The 27472-nt window shown below is 40.4% G+C and overlaps 2 protein-coding genes and 3 non-coding genes across 5 annotated transcripts; all 5 read left to right on the top strand.

The window, feature by feature from the left end:
* The first annotated feature begins 774 nt into the window (after window positions 1–774).
* LOC139953394 (U1 spliceosomal RNA) lies at window positions 775–937 on the top strand. The gene has a single exon (XR_011787970.1). It is a non-coding gene; the product is annotated as a U1 spliceosomal RNA (small nuclear RNA).
* A 1361-nt stretch (window positions 938–2298) lies between these two features.
* Window positions 2299–2461, top strand: LOC139953402 (U1 spliceosomal RNA). The gene has a single exon (XR_011787977.1). It is a non-coding gene; the product is annotated as a U1 spliceosomal RNA (small nuclear RNA).
* A 679-nt stretch (window positions 2462–3140) lies between these two features.
* Window positions 3141–3303, top strand: LOC139953401 (U1 spliceosomal RNA). Its single transcript, XR_011787976.1, has one exon. It is a non-coding gene; the product is annotated as a U1 spliceosomal RNA (small nuclear RNA).
* Window positions 3304–8652: 5349 nt separating this feature from the next.
* Window positions 8653–27001, top strand: LOC139953353 (uncharacterized). Its single transcript, XM_071952861.1, has 11 exons — window positions 8653–8944; window positions 9949–10041; window positions 11910–12025; window positions 12282–12386; window positions 14202–14359; window positions 21643–21700; window positions 22074–22299; window positions 25233–25325; window positions 25918–26036; window positions 26149–26259; window positions 26768–27001. The coding sequence occupies exons 1-11, from the start codon at window positions 8812–8814 to the stop codon at window positions 26930–26932; spliced, it is 1377 nt and encodes a 458-aa protein (XP_071808962.1). The 5' UTR covers window positions 8653–8811; the 3' UTR covers window positions 26933–27001.
* Window positions 17030–21041, top strand: LOC139952899 (S-crystallin SL11-like). Its single transcript, XM_071952186.1, has 5 exons — window positions 17030–17259; window positions 18614–18706; window positions 18855–18973; window positions 19485–19595; window positions 20230–21041. Exons 1-5 carry the CDS (start codon window positions 17127–17129, stop codon window positions 20392–20394), a joined length of 621 nt encoding a protein of 206 aa, XP_071808287.1. The 5' UTR covers window positions 17030–17126; the 3' UTR covers window positions 20395–21041.
* Window positions 27002–27472: the final 471 nt, after the last annotated feature.

Raw genomic sequence — 27472 nt, 5'->3', positions numbered from 1 at the left:
TCTATAGACCAACCATGAATTATTCTACTTCCATGGACACCATGGGGAGTAAGCTGAAGTAGTATAGTCCAGCCGATCCTTCCGCCCAGGTAGTTCTTTTCAGAACCGAGAAATCTCCCATATTCCGAAAATCTACTCCGCAGTAGTATAGGGAAGTCTCATAAATTCCGAAAATCTACTCTTTGGAAGAACCTAATCTAACTGGCAAGTAGAAACACACATTGGCAAGTAGAAACACACATGAGGTTATAATACCGCAAACCAAATCTCGAAAAAAAAATGTGCTGAATCTTTTCTTAAAAAAATGTTCGGTGTACAGTCCGATTCTACCTCCATGGTCCGACGTTACGATTTTATATGACAGCACACATAACACAACACACATGAGCAGGTACATAAAGTTATAAGGAGATAAGCAATGAAATACATGAAAGCACACAACATGAACAAGCAAGGGGTAATCTAATGAATAGGGGGACACAGGGAAGGGCGATGGTTTGACCGCAAGAAGTGGGAAACACAAAGGATACAGGTGGGATGTGGTTGCGTTTATGTGTGTGTATGTCAATGTTTTTTTCAACAAAAAGGGAAGGGGAGATTGATGATGACGTCTGACGACGATGCCGTCATAACGCATCTAATTAGCATATTAAATTGCACTACGCATGCGCAGTATATATAGCAAATGAATCGACAAGCGGTTGTTAGAGTTTCCAACCATGAATAGAGTGTACATCGCATAGATCGGCTCATTCTGCCAAACAACTAACAAGCATACTTACCTGGCTCAGGAGATACCGTGATCAATAAGGCGGTTCTCCCATGGCGAGGCCTATCTATTGCACTTCGGACGGGTTGACCTATGCGATTCCCCCAAATGTGGGGAACTCGGGAGTACAATTTCTGATAGTGGGGACTGCGTTCGCGCTCTCCCTGATAAACAACTCCAAAAATAGAACTTGTGGCTGATGGTACAGCATTGCTTGGCGGCAGAAGCTCCTTTACCACCATGGTCAAACAGCTTCCGGGGTCCTTTCTTTAAGAGTCCCGTCAAGTTTGATCATGATTTTCTTTCCTCGCCAGCAAGATTGAGATGACGTCCTGCCTCACTAGAGCAAGCTTTAATCGAAACGTTGTGAATAAGAACTCACTCCGCGGCCCAGTGGTGTAACGAGAAGTCCTCTCGATCAACCATGAATTCTACCTCCATGGAACAACCATGGAGTAACCTGAACCCAGCCGATCCTTCCGCCCAGGTAGTTCTTTTCAGAACCGAGAAGTCTCCCGAATTCCGAAAATCTACTCCGCGGTACTACAGAGAAGTCTCATAAATTCAAAAAATCTACTCTTTGGAAGTACCTAATCTATCTGCTGGATAGTAAAAATAGAACTTGTGATAAAGATACTGCATTGCTTGGTGGCAGAAGCTCCTTTACCACCATAGTCGGTCAAACAACTTCCTAGGTCCTTTTTTAAGAGCCCCTCCAAACTTGATAATTTTTTCCGCGCTAGCAAGTGGAGGTGGCGTCCTGCCGCTCACTTAAAGGAACACGTTGCCCTGGATCGGACGAGTTGGTCTATAAAAAGCGTTTGAAACCGTTTGTTATGAAATGAAAGATGTTTTCAAAGTAGAATATAATGAATATAATGATCCACACAACTATCTCTCAAAATTGCACGGTTTTCTGTTTACGTCGCGAGCTATCACGGTCGGCCATTTATGGGAGTCAAAATTTTGACTCCCATAAAAGGCCGGCCGTGTTATTGGACGAGGTAAAAAGAAAACCACGCAATTTCAAGGCATATTTGTGTAGATCATTGTATTCTACATTTACATCATTTTTCTAACCATGTGCATTTTATAATAAACGGTCACAAAACGCTTTTCAAAGACCAACTCGACCGATCCAAGGCAATGTGTTCCTTTAAGCGAGCTTATCGAAACGTTATAAATAAGAACTCACAACATGAACAAGCAAGGGGTAATCTAATGAATAGGGGGACACAGGGAAGGGCGATGGTTTGACTGCAAGAAGTGGGAAACACAAGGGATACAGGTGGGATGTGGTTGCGTTTTTGTGTGTGTATGTCAATGTTTTTTTCAACAAAAAGGGAAGGGGAGCTTGATGATGCGTCTGACGACGATGCCGTCATAATGCATCTAATTAGCATATTAAATTGCACTACGCAAGCGCAGTATATATAGCAAATGAATCGACAAGCGGTTGTTAGAGTTTCCAGCCATGAATAGAGTGTACATCGCATAGATTGGCTCATTCTGCCAAACAACTAACAAACATACTTACCTGGCTCAGGAGATACCGTGATCAATAAGGCGGTTCTCCCATGGCGAGGCCTATCCATTGCACTTCGGACGGGTTGACCTATGCGATTCCCCCAAATGTGGGGAACTCGGGAGTACAATTTCTGATAGTGGGGACTGCGTTCGCGCTCTCCCTGATAAACAAATCCAAAAATAGAACTTGTGATTGATGGAACAGCATTGGTGGCAGAAGCTCCTGTACCACCAATGGACCAACAGCTTCCGAGGGACCTTGTAAAGGAACACGTTGCCTTGGACCGATCGAGTTGGTTTTTGAAAAGCGTTTGTAACCGTTTGTTTTACAATGCATATGGTTAGAGAGATGATTTAATAAAACAAATCTACCTGCTGGATAGTAGAAACACGGGTTATAAAATACCGCAAACCAGATCTAGAAAAATGTGGTGAACCTTTTCTCAAAAAAATGTTCAGTGGACAGTCCGATTGTACCTCCATGGTCCGACATTACGATTCTATTGAGAATTTCTTGAGGTTGAATGACAACACAACACACATGAGCAGGTACATAAAGTTATAGGGACATAAGCAATGAAATACATGAAAGCACACAACATGAACAAGCAAGGGGTAATCTAATGAGTAGGAGGACACAGGGAAGAGGATGGTTTGACCAGCAAGAAGTGAGATTGATGATGACGTCTGGTGACGATGATGACGTCATAACGCATCTAATTAGCATATTAAATTGCACTACGCATGCGCAGTATATATATCGACAAGCGGTTGTAAAAGTATCCAACCATGAATAGAGTGTACATCGCATAGGTCCGGTCATTCTGCCAAACAACTATCAAGCATACTTACCTGGCTCAGGAGATACCGTGATCAATAAGGCGGTTCTCCCATGGCGAGGCCTATCCATTGCACTTCGGACGGGTTGACCTATGCGATTCCCCCAAATGTGGGGAACTCGGGAGTACAATTTCTGATAGTGGGGACTGCGTTCGCGCTCTCCCTGATAAACAATTCCAAAAATAGATACTGCAAAATCCACATTGACGTTAGATACCATTAGACACTCGAATTTAAAAACGTCGAAAATGTTCGATATATCGAAACCATCGAAATTTCCTATCTTTCGATATGATTAAAAAAGTGACATCGGCAATTTCGATGTCAAAAAAATATCGAGGTTTTGTGTATTTTCGATACATCGACGGACGTTACGGCCGACCAAGTGACCAATGATCGTTATCATTGAAGAGCAGACATTGTTATTGAAGACTGCAGACGCTCAATAGACACTCAATCAGTCAAATGGCACAATGTTATTACACATCGGTAGACGTTCAACCAATCAAATGAAAACAAAATTATCGGACTGTAGACGCTCAACCAATCAAACGACACAATGTTTATAGACTGTAGACGCTCAACCAATCAAATGACTCAATGTTATTGTAACCTTGGCTGCTCGACCAATCAATGACACAATATTAGTGTTGACTGTAGATGCACATTACCAATCGAATGACACAATATTATTGTAGAAAAAGAAGACGCTTGGCCGCCGCCGATCCGATGAAAATATTACGTAAACTGTATAATATAGGGTGCGTTCGATTAGCTTCCCTGGGTCGACCCCGCGGTGCTCACTCGGGTGAGCCCCTGACAAGAGCTAATCGAACGATCACAGCGCACCTCGGGTCACCCCCAAGTGACCCACTCCCCAAGCAGGGCATGCAGGGGGCTGACCCAGGTGAGCCCCTGGAATGAAGCCAAGCTATTCGAACGCACCGGGGCAGCCCGGGGTCGACCCAGTGGAGCTAAACGAACGCACCCATAGATGCTGAAGATGTGGAACATTGGAACAGGCGGCCGGTCCCTTACCCTACTTATAAGGAATAAAGCTGACCACCGGACTTGTTCATATTGTAACGAAATCAAACTGTACGCTTATTGGACGAAGGTCCCATCGGATCATGGAAGGACAACGCTCCCAGGGCACCTCTGGCCTGAACTTGGTGTGAACTGTACAGTGATTGGACGAATTATCGCGCGCATTCAAAATGATGTATAACATTGTATAACAAATGTATCAATAAGAGATATCCAGGTGCGCTGGCAGGTTGTTATAACGCACTTTCTAATGTTGTGCATAATAAGTTGTGTTTACGAGACAGACAAAGCTGACGACTAGTTGTTGTTCTCGACGACAAAAAATCAGTGTGTTTCATATTGAACGGAATTAGAGTTCATTGGTTTATGTCTGCGTTTAGCTGTATAGCTAAAAAAAATCCTACCTCCACAGACGTAGACACGGCTACTTTTTCGGGCCATACAGTGGGCCATAACATTTCTTAAAGGCACTGTACAGGTTTGGTAATTGTCAAAGACTTGAATTCTCACTAGGCGATCCCATCATAAGCATAAAACAACAAGCCTGTGAAAATTTGGGCTCAATTGGTCATCGAAGTTGCGAGAAAATTATGAAAGAAAAAACACCCTTGTTGGACGAATTTGTGTGCTTTCAGATATGAATAAAAGACTTCTACTCTAGCATAGAAGTCTTTTAATATTTTTAGTGAGAAATTACCGTTTCTCAAAAACTACGTTACTTCAGAGGGAGTCGTTTCCCACAACGTTTTATACTATCAACAGCTCTCCAATGCTGGTTACCAAGTCAGTTTTTAAGTTATGATTTGTTTTGAGTAGTTAACAAACGTGTACCTTCCCTTTCAAACAAAGAACACATAAACAGGCCTGTGTCGATTTAGTAACGAGAAAAGTGACTATAGCCTTCTATAAAGAAACAGTAGACATTTTACGCTAGTGCAACATTTGGATAGGCATAAAGATTTGTGGTACAAAGACAAGATCTAAGATTAAGTGGTTAAAAGCTAGAAATACATGAGGAAACACTACCCCCCCCCCCCCCCCCCATTACCGGTCTTAGTGGAGCCATAACAACCCAATAAGATGTTGACCAGGATGAGAATGAAACAATTCAGCCAAGTCCAGGGTCCGTAAAATAAACAAAAGAGCCTTCTGTAGAATATCAGCCCCCAGGCGTTGAACTGTCATCATCCTCAGCGGTCACTGTCCGTCCATGGGTTACTCGTTTATCTCGGTCCGTGTATCTTACTTTTATAAGCAGTGGTTATTTAGACCAGACAACAATGGCGTACGGAACCATGCGATGATCATGTAGAGAAATATTATTACTGTTGCATACTTCCAACATTTTTTTAATTCAGTTGCAATTTAGTTGTTATTAGTGTGATGACTATTGCGAATAGACCTTTTATAATTATTTCAATAAAACAAAACAAGTTTCCGTATCCTGCCATCGTTTCCTTGGCGCATTAAGTGTCTGGTTAATACCCATAGACACTCCTTTTTGTAAAAATTTGTGAAAAGGTGGCGACTGGGCAATGACAGTTTTTCTGAAAACTATTGCTAATTCCCTCCCTTAAAGACATTGGACACTATTTGTATTGGTAATTGTCAAAGATCAGTCTTCTCACTTGGTGAATCTCAATCGTTATACATAAAATAACAAACCTGTGAAAATTTGAGCTCAATCGGTCATCGAGATAATAATGAAAGAAAAAAAAGTTGTGTGCTTTCGGACTGATGCTTGATTTCGAGACCTCAAAATTCTAAATTTGAGGTCTCGAAATCAATTCGTGGAAAATTACTCCTTTCTCGAAAACTACTCCACCTCAAAGGGAGCCGTTTCTCACAATGTTTTATACTATATCAACAGCTCCCCATTACTGATCGTTACAAAGTAAGGTAATAATTATTTGGAGTAGTTATCAATAGTGTGTACATAAAATATGTCTATAACTTAATATTGAAAAGCAAAAGAGAGTCCTAAGAATGATTGGTCGGCAGCTGGGTTAAGTCAGTTTTGCGAAGGGGGGGGGGGCGGGGCATAAAATGCAACACTTATAAACAAAATTATAATATTATCTGCATGCCGGCTTTTTAAACATTGCTAACTATTGTTCATCAGATCATGAAGGTAGTAAGAAACGGCCAGCATGAGACAGATGAATGACGAAAAACAACAGCAACCAATGTTTGTGTTTCCTGCACTGCACAGTCTATAAACAATCTAAACCTAATAAATTAAAGCCTGTCTATGGAAAATTAAAAAGAAAAAGCTTACAAATTACAAGAGTCATATTCCGAATAAAAAACCACAAGACTGCATGTAGTACCTGTCATTACTCTATGGTAGTACACAACCTCCATTTTGAACCATGATTGTACAATCATGAAAACAAATACAAACTGAACATTTTTCAAAGAATAGTAATTGCCAAAGAATCCCCTTAATTCAAAGACCAACAATGTACTTATTATAATCTGCTAATAGTATCTGCTTTCTCGATGTGAAAGTGAAAGTCTAAATATTGTACATTGAGTATAAATAAGTAACTTGTCTTACCTGCTATATTAGAAGAAGAGGGGGTCCGGAGAGAGGGAATCGTTGAAACAGAATGTGATAGACGAGGTTGAATAACACACCAATGCCTCAATGCCTCAGAGTCCGAGTTTAATTGATTTTTAAAGACTTCTTACTTCACACCTCATATACTCCAAATACCCGGTCAGAAAGCTGGTCACCACTCACCATTCACTCGGGCAGCACGAAAACCTTCTGAGTCTTACAGCAAAGTTGAGAAAACTTCGGCGGTTTAGTCACAATCACTGGCAAAAAATATTATTCTACAATCCAAAAGGGTCTAGTCTGTCTGTCGGGGTACTCGGAAGCGATGACACCCAAGGCAAATCTTGACTGATGACATCAAGTACTGGTGGCGAAAAAGACCGGGGAACGCGTCAGAACCCCTTCCTTCATGGTCAGAATGGCCGAAAACCGAGAAAAGTGGAGCAAAAATCGTCAAGTCAGAGTGGAGGGTCGCCCCATCTCAAAACGGCCCGCAAGGCTATGGGACATGATGGTGTGTGATGTGTGGTATAACTGTGATAAATTACCTCTGGACTGAACTAATATCCAGGCACCAACAACACATTCGGCTCTTCTACGATTCGGGGTAAGTCTACTTTACAATAGGGGGGTTCAGTCTACTTTACAATAGGGGGTTCAAGACAATAGAGATAATTATGGTCGTAGGGAGCATGGAGGTAGAATTAGCTCATGAGCAAAGGAGACCTGCTGATGTAATTGAAGGTTAGATTTGTTATATACAAGTGCATGATTTTAAAAGTCTGGTCCTTCAACTATGACGCAATTCGGTTAATTGAACAGTCAAAACGTGTCACTGGTTTAATTTGTAATAATAATTTGGTAATGGAGGAATCCTATTGGGTGCGTGGAGCCGTGAAACCATGTGAAACCTATACCTCCGCGTGTATTTCCTTTGAGATGCCGCGCCGCCTGCGCGGTCAATCACTGAAACACTTCTTCCATGGAGCCGCCTGACTGAAAAATGGGATTGGTTCATGAACACAAACGTTCACGGGCGGTCCTTTGATTTTCCGGTGTCCGAAAGAAGAAAAGGAGATGGCCACTTTTCGGCTGCCAGCAGAGTAAAATCTTCCTAATTAGTTTTATAAAATAATAAAATTACATCACAATTTTAGCTGTTTTTCTACTATTCTGATAGCAGAAAACCAAATGGACACTGTTCGCCCACCAGCAATAGATAAGTAAAATCTGCTTCTCTGGTAACAGAAAAGTCGAAAAGTAGATGCAAAGTTTTCCAAAACGTTCAATCTAAATTTTCAGGTAGCAGACCAAGAGCAGACAAATTCATATAAAAAACACATTCTATTCTGAACCAAGGAAAGCAGATGGCCACGTTTGACCTCAAAAAAACCCCAGATCACAATATTAGACACAATCTTTGCGCTAAGTTGATAATGTTGGCTGCGGCTTCGGGCTCCGCAGTAATTTTTACAGCGCCCCACCAAAGTGTGTTTTTCGTGTCAGCGCGTGATTACGTGTGATTTGTTTGTATTTCTTATTTTATTCATGGTTTGGAAGTATTAATCAATTACTTGCGATTCCCTGCTAAATAAACGTGAACTTTTGTGGGGGGGGGGGAGCTTCACACAGTGCATTGCATCATTTGCATGCACCCACCCCACCCCGCCCCGCCCACCCAACATTTTTGAAACGATTTTCCGGCTGGAGTTGGATTCACGGTTAGAATACACGGCACGAGATCCGTGCCTGTGAAAATCTCGCCCCCATCCAGAAATCGCAGAGTTTGAGTTTGACCTTTAGCTAGCTACACAATACAAAACAACACCCGATACCCGGACCCGTACACGTCGCACGGTCGCAAAAATCCAGGCGGTTGTTTCAGGCAAGTCAAACATCAACCATTTTAAACTTTAATTAACGACAATTTGAATTAGTAGTAACGCCACGTACCAGCCATTCTGCAAGCCTATTATTATATATTATTAGTTTTTACAGAGCATTACATTTCCTAACGTTGTCTCCACAAAAAAACTTACAGAGAAAGCAACAATTTGTAGCCACCATGCCGACATACAAGTTGACGTATTTCAACGCCAGAGGTTTGGCCGAGTTGGCCCGGCTGATGTTTGCAGAGAAGGGGGTCGAGTACGAAGATGTTCGTATTGAACGGGACCAATGGCCTGATATGAAACCAAGTAAGTTGTTCAAAACGTGGAGGTTTATTGCTCCATGTTCAGAATAATGTTTTTAGTGCTTGACATTATTGGTTCATGAATCATGGTTAAATAAACCATGGAGCCATGGTTAAACCATGGAGGAAGGAATATGTGGGGCTATCTATCAGTATCACATTGTTTATTTCATTTTTAGTTCCAAGCAAACCGCAAGGCCAAGGTACTGAGATATTTTGATAATCATTTTAAAAATATTTCAACTAAAAAACTAGAAATAAAATTAGTGTAATTCCTATAGATCAGATATCATGCATGGAAATCTTGATTATGAGTTGGTGTCCCACAAAATAATAATAATAATAACACGCATTTATATAAAAGCTCTTTTTAAGGAAAAGTTTCCGTATGGCGCCACCACTTTTTCATTCGATATGAAATAATGTATCTAATTTACCTCAATAAGATATCCCTTTTTGTAAAAATGAGTGAAAAAGTGGTGGCGCCATACGGAAAGTTATCCCTTTTTAAGCGCAGGACAAGAAGTGAATGATAAAAAAAAAAATGACAATTAAAAGTGGGATGAAATAGCAGAAACTGAACAGCTTAGATGGATTAAATAAGTGAGTTTTTAGATCAGTTTTAAACGAGTCCAGTGTAGGGGAGGCACCAGCACGATGGATGTGAATGGAAAGATTGTTCCAAAGAGTGGGAGTGGCGATTGAGAAGGAGCGGTTTCCATAGCGAGTGCGGGGATAGAACCAGAGTTGAATTCCAGGTGGGTGGTAGTTGATGATCGGAGAACATGAGTTGTAGGTTGCTTTTTGGGAATAAGTAATTCTGAGATATATTTAGGGGCTAGACCAAAACACATCGGACTTCGAAATTCCAGAGACAGAGAGTCTCTGCTGGCGCTCATACTGGATTTAAGGTTAATTTGGTCAATAGTTGCTATTGGTAGTTATTTACATTATTTGTTTACACTGTTGTTTATTCATTTGTTTGTTTACCGTTTGTTTTTTGTTTAGACACTCCACAAGGTCAGCTACCAATCCTTGAAGTAGATGGTCAGGTCATTCCGCAGAGCAAAGCATTTTGCCGATACCTTGCGAGGGAGTTTGGTAGGTTTTTACAGACACCAAAACACAAACTGTTTGGTTTCATATTCAAAATCTGACTGCCTCTTTTTAAATTATAATATGGAAATATTGACTGCTATGAGGGGCAAAGTTAACATTATAGGCCCAAGGTGATGTCAAAACCATAACTATGGGCGAAGCGAAGATTGAGAGAAGCATAGTTAACTGTCTTGCTCGAGTTCGGCGCTCTTATCCGCTTGGCCACGAGTTTAACTAGGCCTGATTAAATACTTTACGAAGGCAACAAAGGTGTTTGCCTTGGTGCCCTCGAATAGACTGTGCAAGTCTCGCACGTAGCGAAAACGAGAACTTAATTCGAAAAAAAGTATATTTTTGTACAAAACCAAATTGTATTGAAATTGTTATTTGTTAAAAAATTCTTAAAGATCATTATTTTTAACGTACTTTTTGTATAATTATTATTTTAATTCGTGTACATAATAATTGTTTTGTTTAAATTAACATAAAAATTATACATTTATCGGGACGAGGATCGCTGTTCGACATCGACCTGGATGGTTTTTCTAATAAACACCGTGTGTGAATCATGTCCAATTGGTACGATCATCACATAGGTTCAGCGATAATGGGAACGTCAATTGGGTAATATTCTTAATTGTTTAGAGTAAACCGGAAACTGGAGGTCAATTTTTTTTCTTTAGATTTCTTCGTTAATTTGTTGAATTGATTTTACTTTTCTGTTTTTAATCACTTATTTTTACATTCCCAAGAACATATTCACTTTTTAGAGTCATAACTTATGTTAAACTAAAATTATTGACAGAACAAAATCTCCCCAACGTAAAACTCCGTTAGGTTGGGACCACAACGGTCCCGGAAGTTCAATTTCTCGCGAGACTTGCACAGTCTATTGCCCGAGTAGAAATTTCCTCAGAGGGTGCCCTTTTACCAAGGAGAACATGCCTTGATGCCAAAGCCCTTTCAAAAATATGTGTGTGTTTGGGTAACTTAGCCTTTTTGGGGGCATAATTATAATGAAAAGGTGGTGGTCAGATTTCCTCTTTGATGGCCGACATGAAATTAGGTGCTCTTAACCAAGTTTGCAATTCCATGTACAGGCACTGGCCTGCTGTGATCATAACAACACAGCCCCTTTAATGGGGGGGGGGTCTGGGTCTGGGTCTTTGGTAAATACCCACAAAATTAGTGACCAGGGGTCGATTTCACAAAGAGTTAGGACTAGTCCTAACTTAGGACTAGTCCTAGGAGATATACAAATTGCATGGATAGTCCTAAGTTAGGACGAGTAACTGAGTCCTAACTCGAGATAAGACTAGTCCTAACTCTTTGTGAAATCCACCCCTGGAAACATTTAAAGGCACTGGACACCTTTGATAATTGTCAAAGACTATTCAACAATGTCTCAACAATTTCAGAAAACAACAATTCTGTGAAAATTTGAACTCAATTGGTCGTTGCAGCTGATGGAGAGTATTGAAGAAAAAAAAAAAACCCTGAGTGCTTTCAGATGCTTGAATAAGAGAACTCAGCTGAGGTCTTGAATTCAATTCAAATATTTTAGTGTGAAATTACTTATCAAAAACTAACCTTACTTAAGAGGGAGCCATTTCTCACAATGTTTTATACTATCAACAACTGCCCATTGCTCGTTACCAAGTAAGTTTTTACGCTAACAATTATTTGGAGTAATTACCAATAGTGTCCTGTGCCTGTGATGGTGGGGTAATTGGTAATTGCCCCAAAAATTAATGACCTAGAAACTAAACTTGGTGAGAAACGAAAATATATATTTTCTTTTTTTACTTGATGGATTAGGGGACTTCTCATTGTTATCTTCACTGTCATTTGTTGTGATTATTGTTTTTCAGGATTCTATGGCTCGACAAGCTTGGATACTGCTCGTGTGGATGTTGTCTGCGAAACAATCGATGACCTGTTACAAGGTATCCGAAAGTTTTTCGCCGAGCAAAACGAGGAGGAAAAGGCAAGGAAATATCTTCTTAAAGGGTCTATGTAACGTTTGTCGGACAAAAAAACACAATGTCCACAGATTTACATTAGTTTGAAGATAATGAGAGTAGAAAGCTTCCCTGAAAATATTACGTGCTGAGGTGAAGTGGCTGTTCGGCTTTGTGATGTTAGTGATATTGTAGAGTATTCTGATTAATTTGGACTTTCTATATGTTGTCCAAGTCCAAGAAATGTATTGACACAAAATAATTTTTTAATTTCATTTGCAGGCCAAGAAGAAGGCAGAGTTTTATTCCGATGGTGGTGCAGCTCAAGTTGTGTTGAAGCGTCTTGAGAAACTTCTGGGAACGGACGACTATTTCGTTGAAAACAAGGTAGCTTGAAATTCTGGATTTAAAGCCAGTGGACACTATTGGTAATTGTCAAAACCAGTCTCCTCACTTGCTGTATGTCAACATTTGCCTAAAATAACAAACCTGTGAAAATTTGAGCTCGATTGGTCGTTGGAGTTGCGAGATAAATAAGAAAGAAAAAAACACCCTAGCTCACATGAAGTTGTGTGCTTTCAGATGCTTGATTTCGAGACCTCAAATTCTAAACTTGAGGTCTTGAAATCAAATTCGTAGAAAATTACTTCTTTCTTGAAAACTACTCCACTTCAGAGGGAGCCGTTTCTCACAATGTTTTATACTACCAATCTCTCCCCATTACTCGTTACCAAGTAAGGTTTTATGCTAATAATTATTTTGAGTAATCACCAATAGTGTCCACTGCCTTTAACTCTACACTTCCAAAGTCCATCTACAGACCGTATCTAATAACCCCTTTTTTGCTGTGAAAGTGGCTTGATTTTATGGCACATGCGCGTACACACACATGCACAAGCTCACAGACGCCATGTTGTGGGCAGGTATTTAAATGGTAACGCCATAGCCAATCCAGTCTATATCCAATTGCCAAAGTTAAAGGAACACGTTGCCTTGGATCGGTCGAGTCGGTCTTTGAAAAGCGTTTGTAACCGTTTTTTATAAAATGCATATGGGTAGAAAGATGTTGTAAAAGTAGAATACAATGATCCACACAAACATACCTCGAAATTGCGTGGTTTTCCTTTTACCTCGTCGACTAATACGTCGGCCATTTATGGGGGTCAAAATTTTGACTCCCATAAATGGCCGACCATGTTAGTTCGCACAGTAGAAGGAAAACCACGCAATTTGGAGGCAAACTTGTGTGGATCATTGTATTCTACTTTTAAAACATCTTTCCAACCATATGCATTTTATAAAAAACGGTTACAATTGCTTTTGTTTTGACCAACTCGTCCGATCCAAGGCAACGTGTTCCTTTAAGGATTTCGAAGGACTTGGGCCTTACCAACAAGGTCAGGCCTACTGATCTTTGAAGTCAAACAGCTGGTCCGAAGTGATGTGGGAGAAGTGAGTTGTGGGGAATGAGGCCACACGCAGCCAAATATCAGTGTCCACTTTTTTTTTAAGCATATTGAACCTAAAATGGTCAGCTTTGTGATAAGCAGTTATTCGCATTGGACTTTTTCTCCCACTGCAACGCGGAAAGTTACTATGACTGGCTTTGGTGTAATTCTGCCGTGCGTTCCCACCTGAACTTATGTTACATGACTTTGGCAAAGCATTTTACAGCGTGGTCGCTGTTCCCATTGGACCTTTTAGCGACCCTGTTATTATTGTGGCTTGTAAAAGTCTTCCGTGACCTCTTTCCACCTGTAAGTTTTACATTATAATTGCGGTAGTTGACAGGGAGATCAGTTTACCATGCGTTCCCATAGGGTGTGGTGGCCGAGTGGATAAGAGCACCGAACTCATGCTCTGGTGCTTCTGTTTAGCAGAGTGTGTGCTTCTCCTCACCCAGGGGTATTGGGTACCTGTGAGGGCAGAGATGGTTCTTGTGACTGGTTTAGCTGAGTAGCGCTAATAATTGTTGCACAGGCTGTATACTCCCCAGGGAGTTAAGATGGTTTCAGGAATGATTTAAGGCCCAGTGACCAGGGGTAATAATGTCGGAAGCGCTTTGAGAAGCCCTGCGGGTGTGAAAAGCGCTATATAAAAGCTGGTTATTATTATTTAACTTTGTCATTCAACAGAAAAGTCATGATGGAAACACAGGTTTAGACTTTTTCAATATCGCCAATCTTTTTTGTTGCCTTCCAGCTCTCCTTGGCCGACTTCAGCATGCTGATGGCGAGTGACTGGTATCTCCAAAATTCTGAAGGCGCGATGGATAACTTCCCAACCCTCCTGGCGCTTCGGAAACGCCTCATGGAGCTCCCAAAAATAGCCAAATGGATTGAGACACGTCCAGTAACCAAGTTTTAAAAACTCCTCAAACCAGGTCGAATCATGAAGGTAGTTTCCAGACATCTAATTGATTAGAATGATTACAAAAATAAATTGTAAAGATTTCTTCGGAGTTCCAAAATAGAATCAGCACCAGTATATACTTTTTATTCAAATCTTGAAAAGTTGATTGAAATATTTTTTAACAAAATCTTTCGACACTATATAGTTGTTTATTAAGAAGTAAATATTTTTCTCTATCTACAAAGATTTAAAATCTAACTAAATTTCCACTTTGGTAGTGCTTGAACATTATATCCTTTAAGGAACACAAAATTATCTTGCTGGGGTCGACCAGATAATTGAACTCTCTTCTAAGAAGCGCTTGTTTAGACATGGTTTTCTCCCAATGCACAAACTAACCTATCAGGACAAAACCCAAGAATTGCGTGCAGTCACCCACAATTTTCGACCAATACAAAAACAACAAAATAAAAAACTGCACAGTAGTAGGGCTTCTAAAACCAAGGTAACACCAAGTAGAAAACATTCTGAAACCTTGTTTCATTTCTTCGACCAAAAATCTACAATTTTTTCAGCCTGAATGCTAGACAGTTTTGTCAAATCATATTAAAGCAGAACCCTGTCGGAGAAGGACTGGGATTAAGAAATTTGTTTCAACATTTTCAAACAGTAAATTTCTGCTCGTTTTTTGGAGAAGACGAGTTGATGACGAGCATCCTCCTCCAGACGAGCAGAGTACACTGATCGGAATTTCCAAGACAAATTTCTCGATCGGGTTCTTCTCAGAGTCAACACTTCTCACAAGAGAGAGTTCAGTTTTGGTCATCACTTTGCAAGCATATTCTGTGACTGTCTTGTTGTAGTTACTCATTATCCGAGAAGTGCTTCTTTGATTTGATGCATTTTTCTTGAAGGTCAACAATAATGATCTGCCCAAATACATTGTTTATCAGAGTTTCTGTATAAAGGTGAAAACAATGGCTTGGCCACAAGAGGGCGCTGTTTGATTCTTCCAGTCAAATCTGTATAGTGGGAGAGTTGCAACAACTGAAGTTTATCAGCCATTTTTTGTCTAAAGATGAATGTGTGCACACAGGATTCTAGACTAGACAGCACAAGTTCATCTAATCAAAGTGCACTTTTTTCACCTCGTTGATGAACAAAATTCATGTTGTGTTTTGATAAGAAAAAGATTGTATTAAGTGTAGCCTTCTTCCAAGGCGCTTTACCAGGCTGCCCTGTAAGTCTATGACCGACAGTAACTTAAGCAATCATACTGTAAAGCTTAAACACTGCTTGTCGAGAGACTACACTGCTGTCGATGTCGATGTAATCAACATTGAAGGGATTGTTTTAGACCGTTAACCTGACCAGTCTTTATGTTTTCCTTTGCTGCAAAGATATTGACCATTTGTAAACCATGGATTAGGCTACATCTCTGGCTTAGGAACTGTCTAAGCCTAAGCCATGATTTTGAAAAGGAAGGACCACTATAAACAAACCTGAAAGGAATTGAAAAACAGGCTGGTGCATTTAAAGGGACACGTTGCCTTGGATCGGGCGAGTTGGTGTATGAAAAGCGTTTGAACCGTTTTGTTATGAAATGCATATTATTGGTTGTAAAAATTTTTCCAAAGTAGAATATAATGATCCACACAAATATGTCTGGTTTTTCTTATAATGTCGTTAACTAACACGGCATGCTATTGTATGAGTCAAATTTTTGACTCAACAAAATAGCCAATAAAGGGAGATCCGTCCTGACAGCCGATGTGATTTCTGAATGATTTTGTATTCAACTCTTTGATATGATATTTTGAATGCTCGTGGTTATATCATCATGAAAATAATTTTTATGAGTCGCCAAATGTAGTTTGGATCAAATTTTGAAATGAGTTCCTTAGAAAAGGGAAAGTTGCGGAATGCATGGATTGTTTATTCTATATTTTAGGACATGACAGGGCCAGGACCAGAAGATGGTTTGAATAATACTTGGTGAATTTCAAAAAAGTTATGTTAATATTGCAAAATAAAAAAGAGATTTATATAGTGGCGACATTTGTGTTCTGCTTTGTGTTATTTGTTGTAAGTTATTTGAAATTAAGGTCATTTCTAACTTTGCAGCTGTTGCTAAGGGTATGTTATGGCCGTCCTATACTTCAACATTGGCTTGGCAAGCCAGTCGAAGCCGTAGCCGACCAGTAGCACGGCCTTTTTAAGGGGGTACAAGAGGGTGCACCATTTTCTAGGGGACACATTTTGCTAAATTTCTGTTTGCTCTTTTCTTTAACAAATCCCCTTGCAGCGCCTATTTATAATATTGTTCTATTATTTTGTTTTGTATAAGATAATCTGGCTTTATTGTACATTGCGTGTATGTAAACTGTAAAATAGTTCGAAAAACATCGAAATTGGCCTGTGCGTATAAAATAAAACGTTTGTTTCTGGTATTTTTTTCAATATTTAAAATGGGGGGGGGGACACTGCCAACAACCATCTTTAAACCATTGTATTATTATTATTGCCTTCAAATTCCTTCGGGGTATTCATAGACCTTTACCCGTGTGAATAAATTACGATAGGGGTGTGCATATTTATTTGAAAAGAACAGAAAATGCTTCGTCAAGGTTGTGGACACGTGACAAAGCAAAAAAAAAAATGCTCGTAACGTAACATAGATTCCTGATAAAAGAGGGGCCGACGTGTAACAGACACTGTCATTAGCTTCAGAGAGTTGCATTGGTAAGGACCAGTCGTAGAAATTTTCAAAACAAGATGCCATCCTACAAGCTGAACTACTTCAATGTCCGAGGAAGGGGTGAGGTGTCCCGTCTCTGCTTCGTGGTCGCCGGTGTTCCCTTTGAAGACTTCAGGGTAGACTTTGCTGACTGGCCTGCCCTTAAACCAAGTAAGTTTATTTCATTTTAAGGCACCTTTGGTATAAGTGTCAAAGACCACTACTCTTACTTTGTGATAAACAACTTGCATAAAATAACAAATCTGTGAACATTTTGCCCCAATTTGTCCCCTAAAAGTGTGCTTTCAGATGCCTTGTAAAAAGCCTGAAGTCTTCATTCTTGAGAGGAGGTTTTTGTAGGTTTAACACGGGTTTACCATGCAACCATGAAGCATGACTTTGCAGAAATGTTTGATAAATGCAAGAGAGAAATCCTTGTGTGCACTCTAACGTAACACTAACAATGGAAACTTAGTTGACATCAGACAGTCATTGGGAACATAACTCAACCCCTTATAACTTTCATCAAAGAATTATGAAAGTAAAAGCTGGACAAGTTTTGAGATGTTCCCCCTTTTATCATTAGACATTAGACAGTGCAAAATGTTTATGTTTTCTTTCATTGGGCTGTGTACCAATCATGCCTGCAGGTTGAAGTCCAGGCTCTGTGGCTCTTTTGTAAACATGAGATGTCACAGGTCACATCGTCTACACAGGTGGTTTGTGTATTCTTTGGGGGTTGTGAATGGTTCTTAATATAGCCCGAGAGTGACTCGGCATATTTCTTTGTAAGAAGGAGTACATTTATAATGCCCTTCCAATCCATATGCAAAACACTCCTTTTAACTCAAAAAATTACATTTTGAGAAAAGCTATAGTACAGAGATAATTTGGCCATAACACTGGATGAATGTGGACAAAGAGGCCGATATTGGACATGTTTTTGAAACTTTGAAATGAAAAAAAAAAACGACAACAAATTTACCTAGAAAATTAATGATTTATAATAAGAAACCAAGATTTTCAAGTTGGGCTGCTTTACATGAACATGGCCCGTATACTTAGCCTGTATAGGCCCACCTCTCCCACGGTGACTGGCTGAACTCAAATCAGAAAGGGCTTTAAATGTAAAATTAAACTTTGCTAAATATTTACTTAATAAATAGCCATTAGTCTATAGTATAGATACAGCAATTAGGAATGTTAAGTGGGAGCACTTACAGACTAGCTAATTACATTTTTTTTTTTAAACTTGCTCTTTCGTGAGCAACAATTACTCTTTCTGACTAAAAAAAGCTCATCCATGTGTTAGGTAATGTTAGTCTTCAATTTTAAGTGCAACCACCACGACTTGCCTCACAAGTAAATAGGCCTACATATTGAATAAGCCTACAATGTAAATGTATCCATTAGATTTTTGATGAGTGAGTGGTGGGGGGGGGGGTTAAGTAAAGTTTCAAAGGAAGTCCATCAGCATTTTGTTTGATCTTACATTAATTATTGCCATATGTTTGTTTGTTTGCAGAGATGCCCAATGGCGCTTTGCCAGTATTGGAAGTCGACGGTAAAATGCTACCAGAAACACAAGCAATTCAGGGATATCTCGCAAGAGAGTTCAGTGAGTATAACTTATCCAGCACTCAATTTATCCACACCCTTCTCAGGAATGTTCCATTATTTACAAAAACAAATAGTTTCACTACTTTACTGCTTAGAATTTCATGTCAATGGTCTCTCTGTTTATTTCGTTTTTTTCTTCTTCACAGATTTGGCGGGAACCAATAACTGGGAGAACGCACTGGTCAACGTGGTGATAGAAATGATATCCGACCTCAAGAAACCTTTCTCCGACAAAGTCTTTTTCGAAAAGGATGAGGCCAAAAAGGTGCGCTAGAGTCCACTTTGGACGTTATAATTTTGTTTAAAACCTGCCATTTTGACAACCAGCAATGCTTTGAAACAGATTGGTTCCACACTCTTCAAGACGGTGTAATGGTATTTGACAATTTGCACAGGTGGGGACAGGTTAAGTCAAACAATATTATTACCACAAAAGAGAAGGCTCATTAATTGTGTGTACATGTACAGGGGTTATCGGAGTCGAATTCCCTCGAGACAGCGGACCAGTATTTCTTGTCAAAAAATCCAGCGGGTAAACGACCTTGCCATATGGCCATTCAAAAATTAAATTATGTTCCTCAAGCATGATCTCTTAGAAAGTGAGAGAAATGAGATTTTAACCAGCCCGTCGCGTTCGCCAGGAAGAATGAAGTACGCCGCGGTCACACTCGACCGTCACAACTTTTTTATGGACAACCGATTTTGCTATATTTTGCACGATAGTAGCTGGGTCTGTCAATGATATGTATTAAATTATATTCTTTGAATTTTAACAGGCTGAAAGTACCAAGACATATTTCGAAGAGACAGCACCTCCTATGTTTAAGAGGCTGGAAGAAAGACTGAAGGCAAACAGAGACGGAGATGGATATTTTGTCGGTAACAAGGTGAGACAAGTCTCCTTTTTATGACATATAAAGCCTCGGAATTATCTATATTTTTTTAAACTTATGCTAAGGACGTGAAAGTGTCGACACAAAAAAAAAGGCAACAAAATCTCCGTGAGGCCTGAGATCCTCATGCCGTAATTTTTGCTCAAATTACCCGTCTGTCAGCCAAACATTTGCATCAGTTCAACAGAGACAGCTTCACTCGTCACCAACGCGTCCAACTAAAGCCTAGTTTCACCGGCAACTTTGAGATACCAGCTGGACCATTTTTGAAGCACTTGATTATTTTTTCAAACAAAGTCTTGCGATCCCCGTGAAGCAATTATGGTTTAAGTGCCTTGCTCAGGGACACAAGTTTAGTGTCACGACAGGGATTCGAACCAACACTTTACTGAACAGAAGCACCAGAGCTTGAGTTCGGTGATCTTGTCAGCTCGGCCACGACACCCACTTACACAATCAGTGGAAGTGCTTTTTTCACAAAAGTGAGATATTAAGTCGAACAAGACACGCCATATACAGTTATGATGATTGACTTGAAGTAATGTTTGTTGTTTGTTTACCTATAACATGTTTATTTATATATTATTTATACATGTTTATGTTTGTTTGTTGTTTTGCCTGCCCACAGATCTCTCTCGCGGACATTGTTTTCTTCAATGGTATGGATAACGTACTGAAAGTGAAGGCTACAGCCCTAGACGACTACCCGAAGCTAAAGGCTCTCAGAGGTCGCGTTGCTGCCCTAAAGGAGGTGGCTGCGTATCTTGAAAAACGTCCCGTAACAAACGTGTAGATTGGTGGGTCATCAAGTAGAAAATTTTCTTCAAAATATGTCTTTCCCTTCATAAAATAGAAGAATGGAAATCCATATGCATTTTAGCTGTCAGGTTACACCCCTATATTTGACAGACTGACACCCCTGTTCCGACAACATTAAAAAATGTATTTTCCTATATAGTCATCAAACACTATAGCGAATAATCACAACGGTTTTTCGGAAGATGGTTTTTCGGAACTTATGGGCGTCAGAACTTGGAGCATGGTCACCATCGGAACATTCAAACAGATTCGGTGTTTTTATGCAAATAATTACATTCAAATCATTAATGTTTTAGTGTTAATATAAGGGGCAATGTTTGTAATAAATATTTATTTCAGTATATTTCAACTGAGGTGCGGGAAAATAACTTAAACCTGAAAGTAGAAATGACAGAGCTGAACCCTAACATCTCGAATCACAAGTCACGAACGCAGATGAAGAAACTATAGTAATTTCTTATTTTAACCCTAAATCGTATTCTTTTCTATATCATTGAGCAGCTTATAATATCGTCATAAATGTTTTTGATATGGCGGGTCAACATTGTTGTCATTTCGTACTTAAAGTTTGATGTATTTATGTACCAGTAATAAACAATTGATATTGATGATATTTAAGAATTTAGTTTAGTTTGTACTATTTTGTTTCCCATTTTGGTTAAGCTAAGCAAAATAAATATTGGCCTGACGTTTCGACCCTAGCCGAGTCCTTCTCTCGAAGGCTAAAATTGATTAATTTGGTTTCTAATGCAAATTTCAGTGAGCATTACCTTATAGGCATTTTGTGCATTATACCAGGGCCCAATTGCATGGCTCTGCTTACCGTAAGCACAGAATCGGCGCTTACGGAAGCGGGGAATTATGTGCTTACGGCAAGCGTATTTCACGGGTTAGCAGCGAATTTGGGATTCTGCGCGTGCGTACTTCACGTTACTAGGAATTCTACGCATTACAAAGCTAGCGCAGAAATTCGGCGTCTGCACGTTAGCAGGGAATCGCGATCGTTAGCGCAGAATTCGGCGGTAAGCAGAGCCATGAAATTGGGCCCTGCATGGTAGGTTGAAAACTTAACTAATTGTGACCAGTGTAATGGGACACTTTCAGACAAACCCTTTTTCACAGTGGTAGTGCGTGTACTCTACAAGAGTTTCGTAACGATTTCTCGTTCCTTTTCAACATAGAGGAAGACATATTCCTTCCTCTATGTTTTCACTATAAACAGCCCCTCCCCGAAGACGTTTATTAAAAGCGGTGAGAGGAAAACTTATAAGGAAGAAGGAGTAAATTGGAAAAGGGGGAGGGGCGGGGATACAATTGAGGGAACAGAAAAACACTTATAGTCCTACAGTGTAATATTGCTATAAAAAGCCAATTAAAAACTGGGTTATTAATGTAACTAAAAGATGTTGTGATTCTGACGTGGTAAAACTAAAACGCTTTTTGTACCCGCTTTTTTAATACCAAGCACTTTGTTTGCTTTTGGAGTTTATTTTAGTCGAGTGCACCCGCATTGGAGGTTGCAAACGTATACCGATGTGTCTTTTCTGTTTCTAAGAACGAAAAAAAGCTTGTCATGATTGTGGACACGTGACAAAGCAAAACATGCTCATTACGTAACATGATGTAACCATCGATTCATAATAATACAAATAGGCGATCGACGTAGCGAAACAGTATCACTTGCTTCAGAGGGAACCAACAGTCCAGTCATTTTTAGAACTAAACTCCAACTCACTACAAATCAAGATGCCGTCATACAAGCTGAACTACTTCAACATCCAAGGGCGGGCCGAGATATCCCGTCTCTGCTTCGTGGTCGCCGGTGTCCCTTTTGAAGACCGTAGGGTAGATGCTGCGGACTGGCCTGCCCTTAAACCAAGTAAGTTATTTCATTTTAAGCGTACCATGCCACTCCCTCCCTTGTTGCCTCCCCGTGTTCGGTCAGACTTGATTCAAGTCCCGTTCTTTTGCGAGAGGTCCCTATAAGCATACCCGCCGTCAAGAAAATGGCGCGGCACAGTTTGGGGTATAGTTTTCTGATAGCGATGTGACTGAAAATAAAAGGACTCTCACGGGATTGGGAATGGACCCTTCCCATGAAATTATGCTAATCGCATTCACGCTTGCGTACATACACTGTTGGTTGGCAAATGCCATAGAGTTGTGCACTAAGCAGACGCGCAATTGCGTCTGCGTCACGCAGCCATTAGCTGTGTACAAAACAGCGCAATGTTCCCTCATTTTGTCAACCAAAACGTTAGTGCGCCATTTACATATTTCACGGGAAGGGTCTATTGAGTCAAGTCTACTGAATATACCGTGTGAATGAATTTTGAAATAAAAAAAGGTCCGTATCCTGCCACCTGTTCGTTAAATAACTTGGTATCTAATTAATTTCTTCAAATAAGATATTTCTTTTGGTAAAAATTAGTGCTGGAAAAGTGGTGGCAGCATACGAAAATACAATTCCAATGATATTCTACCTCTAGATACGCTATATTTTTTGTGTAAGTAGCTCTTAAATTGGGCCCTGGGCTCTAAGGTAAACGGGTTCCAAGTGGTCCATCCCGTATTATTAGGGACAGGTGTGGCGGTTTGAGTCTTCCGCCGTGTTCAGTTTTCCGGGACTCAGTACGGCACTAACAATTGACCACTTTCGCTTGCAATGCGCAGGCGTCGCATGACGTAATGTTACCGTATTTGGTCATTCGGAAAACTGAACATATTGTTAACATAAAACTTACTTGGTAACGAGAAATGGGGAGCTGCTGATGGTGTAAAATATCAGCAGCCTCCGAAGTAACACAGTTTTTGAGAAAGAGGCAATGTAAAAAGTAACTTCCGAGTTTAAGCCTTTTATTAGGCATCTCAAAGCACACACATAATTGTTGTGCAACAAGGGCGTTTTTTCTTTCGTTGATCTCTTGGAACTTCGATGACCAATTGAGGTAAACAAAAATTACAGATTTGATATTTTATGCATATCTAGGAACGCATCAATTCAGAATACTGGTCTTTGACAATTATTACCAAAGGTGTCCAGCCGACGATTTCACCAAACTCTTCCTAATTTAGGATTAATCCTATATGACTTAGGACGAGTTAAGTTTCGTATCCATAGACATTGAAACGCATTGAACCCATCCTAAGTTTAGGACGAGTTATACTCGCCCAAATTCGAGTTAGAATAGACCCTTCCCATGAAATATGTAAATTGCACGTAGCGCGTGCGCACTAACGTTTTGGTTGGCAAAATGAGGGAACATCGCGCTATTTTGTACACGACTAATGGCTGAGTGACGCAGACGCTAGTGCACAACTCTATGGCGTTTGCCAACCAACAGGGTCTGTGCGCATGCGTGAATGTAATTTGCATATTTCATGGGAAGGGTCCATTAGGACTAATCCTAGCGTTTCGTGAAATTGGCTGCAGGGAGTGCCACCTATGACCTCGCACAATGTATTCCAGCAAAGAATGGTTCCTTACATAAGACTTTGAATGAAACTTGTTGGTCGACCGGCTTAGTCTATTTGTTGACAGCAGAGGGAGGGGAGCCTTTTATCAAACGGTTTGAGTGTTTCCTTTTTGGATTATTGTGAGTTCCAGAGTGACTCCACATATTTCTTGGGATGAATAATTGAGGTAAACAATTCAAATACAGTAGTCCCTCGTCACAGCATTTCTGCATCTTTAAGAGGTAATTAATGTTTCAGTCAGAGTGACTCGGCATAATATTTCTTGGGATGAATAATTGAGGCAAACGAATAAAGTAAACCCCCTCGTTATTAGGAGCACGTTATAATTTCTGCTCTTAAAGACACTGGACACTATTGGTAATTGTCAATCCAGTCTTCCCACTTGGTGTATCTCAACATATGCATGAAATAACCAACCTGTGAGTATTTGAACTCAATCATCGAAGTTGCGAGATAATAATACACGAAGTTGTGTGCTTTCAGGATGCTTGATTCTGGGACCTCAAAATCTAATTCTGAGGTCTCGAAATCAAATCATCAAATATTTGTGTGGACTTTATCGAAAACTATGTTACTTCAGAGGGAGCCGTTTCTCATAATGTTGTATATACTATCAACATCTCTCCATTGCTTGTTACAAAGTAAGTTTCGATGCTAACAATTATTTTGAGTAATTACCAATAGTGTCCGGTGCCTTTAAAGAGTACAGGTAAATCGGAAGTACTGAATCTCATTTTCCGCATTGCGTTTTTGTTTTGCTGTTCTCTTCGTCATGTTATAAAGATGGTTGGTTAGTGTAGATTGACTTATTGCATATTTAATCTAATGATGACGTAAACGAATCGGTAAAGTCGTTATAGAGAGCATGCTAAATTCTGAAGTCTGGAATCTCATTTACTGCACTATGTTTTTGTTTAGCTATACTCTTATAACAACAGGCAAGGCATGCCTGGAATTGGATGCGCGACCACGGCGGCCATTACCGAGGTTGTCCCTCGTCTTGGGCGGCCTTGGTGCCCCACTTAAAAAGTTTCCCTTAGACTGTAAGACTTCCCAATGAAAATGCCCCATCAAAGATGAAACTCCATGCCTGAGTTGGTCAGTCACAGCTTTAGTTGCTAAAATGATAGTCGTATGAGGCTCGTGAATAATGCAACACATATAGAGAGTGTCTGAACTTGGGCCAGTAAGTGGTGTAACAAATCATTATAGTATCTCGTTCGATGAGTGGATGGATGGGTGGGTTTTGAAATGGTAAGTAAAATTCTCGCGGAAGTCCATTGAGTTCATTGATTTGACGCTTGTTAACATTATTGTCATGTGTTTTGTTTGCAGCGATGCCCAATGGCGCTATGCCAGTCTTGGAAGTCGACGGTAAAATGCTGCCCGAGACGAGAGCAATTCAGGGGTATCTCGGCAGGGAATTCAGTAAGTATTATAGAAGAATAACTCTTTATAAAAAATATGGACTGCTCGTGACGTCATTGACCGCCATCTTTGATGAACGTGCATGCGTGCAAGGCTATCAGCCAATGATAGCAAATGCATGCACTTTTCCAGTAATTTAGCATCAAAGCGGTCGACGACGCTGTGCAATCCATCTATGGAGAGCGTTACCAAAACTTGCAAATAGAAGCCATTTTGTGTCCAAACAAACGCATGGGAGAACCATGGGCGATCACAGGGTGCCAAGACTATAGTGCCAGTTGTGCTGCATTTGGTTTGGTGAAGGGGTAGTGACAGGCAGCCGGGTTTCAATCTCTGATCTCTAATATTATTGTATTGTGGGTTCTATGGATCTCACATAGCGTCAACCGCACAGCTCTCACTCAGCCAATGATAGCCTTCACCTACGTGCACATTTCACCAAAGATGGCGGTCGATGACGTCATGTGAAATCCATCGTTTAACACTCTTTGGTCCCATGGTGGTAGAGTTACTTTTTTGTGCTGCTTTGATTTCATTCTTACGCTCTTATTTGTTTTTTTCTCCCTCTCTCTCTCTCGCGGTTCTCCCGTAGATTTGCTAGGAGCCGATAACTGGGAGACAGCGCTAGTCGAGGTGGTGGGGGAAATGTTAGATGATCTCATGAAACCACTCGTCGAAAAAGTTATTTTCGAAAAGGACGAAGCCAAAAAGGTAGTTTAATAAATCGAGTTTGAATGCTTTTAATGATTTCACTTTTTTTTTCTCGATGGGTTTGTCGACAAAAGGGACTTAAAAATGTTATAATATTCTTTGAATTTGACAGGCTGAAAGTGCCAAGGCATATTTCGAAGAGAAGGGACCGCTCATGTTGGGACGGCTTGAAAAGAGGTTGGAATCGAACCAAGGCGGCGATGGATTTTTTGTTGGCAAGAAGGTAAGTCAGGTTTTTTTTTTTATGTAACCCCCGTTTCAGACAGGCGAACCAAATAGATTATGAACATTGGCTCGGTTAATGACAAGATCGAAGTCTGAAACCAAGGCGCTTCAGAGTCGAGCCGAACCGAATGACTACAACAGTCGATCTTTCGACTTCGCTCCTGACTGTTTCAGACGTCGAACTTTTCATGTACTTTATTCAGCCTATTCGGTTCGGCGCGACTCTTGAGTGCCTGATATGATGTCTGAAACGGGTGTTATAATTATTCCGGACACATGAGTTGTGCTAAATCGTTAACGTGTCGTGATTGATACACCCTTGCCTAAGAATCCTTGCGGACTGTGAAGGGGGCAAGCCCGGTTTCATCCCCGGGAGAAGGTAACAACTTGCCCCCCTGGTGACAGTTGGTCATAGGTCGTCCAGTCAGCCCAAATCAAACGTGTAACCCTTTACCTTGAGAAGTAACCGTCATTCTTGATTGTTTGTTGTTTTGCTTTCCCCCCAGATCTCTGTTGCTGACATTGGATTCTTCACTTGCATGGACCACATGTTGAAACTTCAACCGACGGTCCTAGACAAGTACCCGAAGCTGAAAGCTCTCAGAGCTCGATTTGCTGCTGAAAAGAACGTAGCCACATACCTTGAAAAACGCCCCCAATCAGACATGTAGATTGTGACGTCATAACAATTGAGAGGGGACTTGACGCTAGGTGGCAGCAGACTTACCGGGTATTAAATTCATTAATGTTCTTGATAAAGTGTGCATTGTCCAGAACTATGGAAATTTACCTCTGGTAAATCTGCTGTCACCTAGCGTTTCAAAGTCTCCAGTTCCTTTAATAAAATGACAACAAAACATTCATTCTTTTTATCTGAGCAGAGTCGCGTTTATATGGTATAGCTCTATGGTTTTATTATACTCAAATGTATTAAGGGCCGGATGTAGCAGGAGATTCTGTCACCCGGAGATCCAGTCCCTCATATTATGGCAAACTGTGGGTGCATTCGATTAGCTTCCCTGGGTCGACCCCCATGTGGCGTATTTTATTTTTTTCCAGGACGAACGTGGGCACATGATTACCCAACGTTCGTCCTATTTTGTTTTCCAGTACGAACGTGTGCAGATGTTTACACATGCCCCACCTTGTGGATAGGGTCACTTGGGGCTGACCCGAGGTGCACTGACGTCACGACGAGAAGGCTCACGTGA

This window comes from Asterias amurensis, chromosome 21, assembly GCF_032118995.1.
Source record: "Asterias amurensis chromosome 21, ASM3211899v1".
Lineage (NCBI taxonomy): Eukaryota > Metazoa > Echinodermata > Asteroidea > Forcipulatida > Asteriidae > Asterias > Asterias amurensis.
The sequence above is the reverse complement of the archived record's forward strand: the minus strand, read 5'-3'. Positions and strand labels throughout refer to the sequence as shown.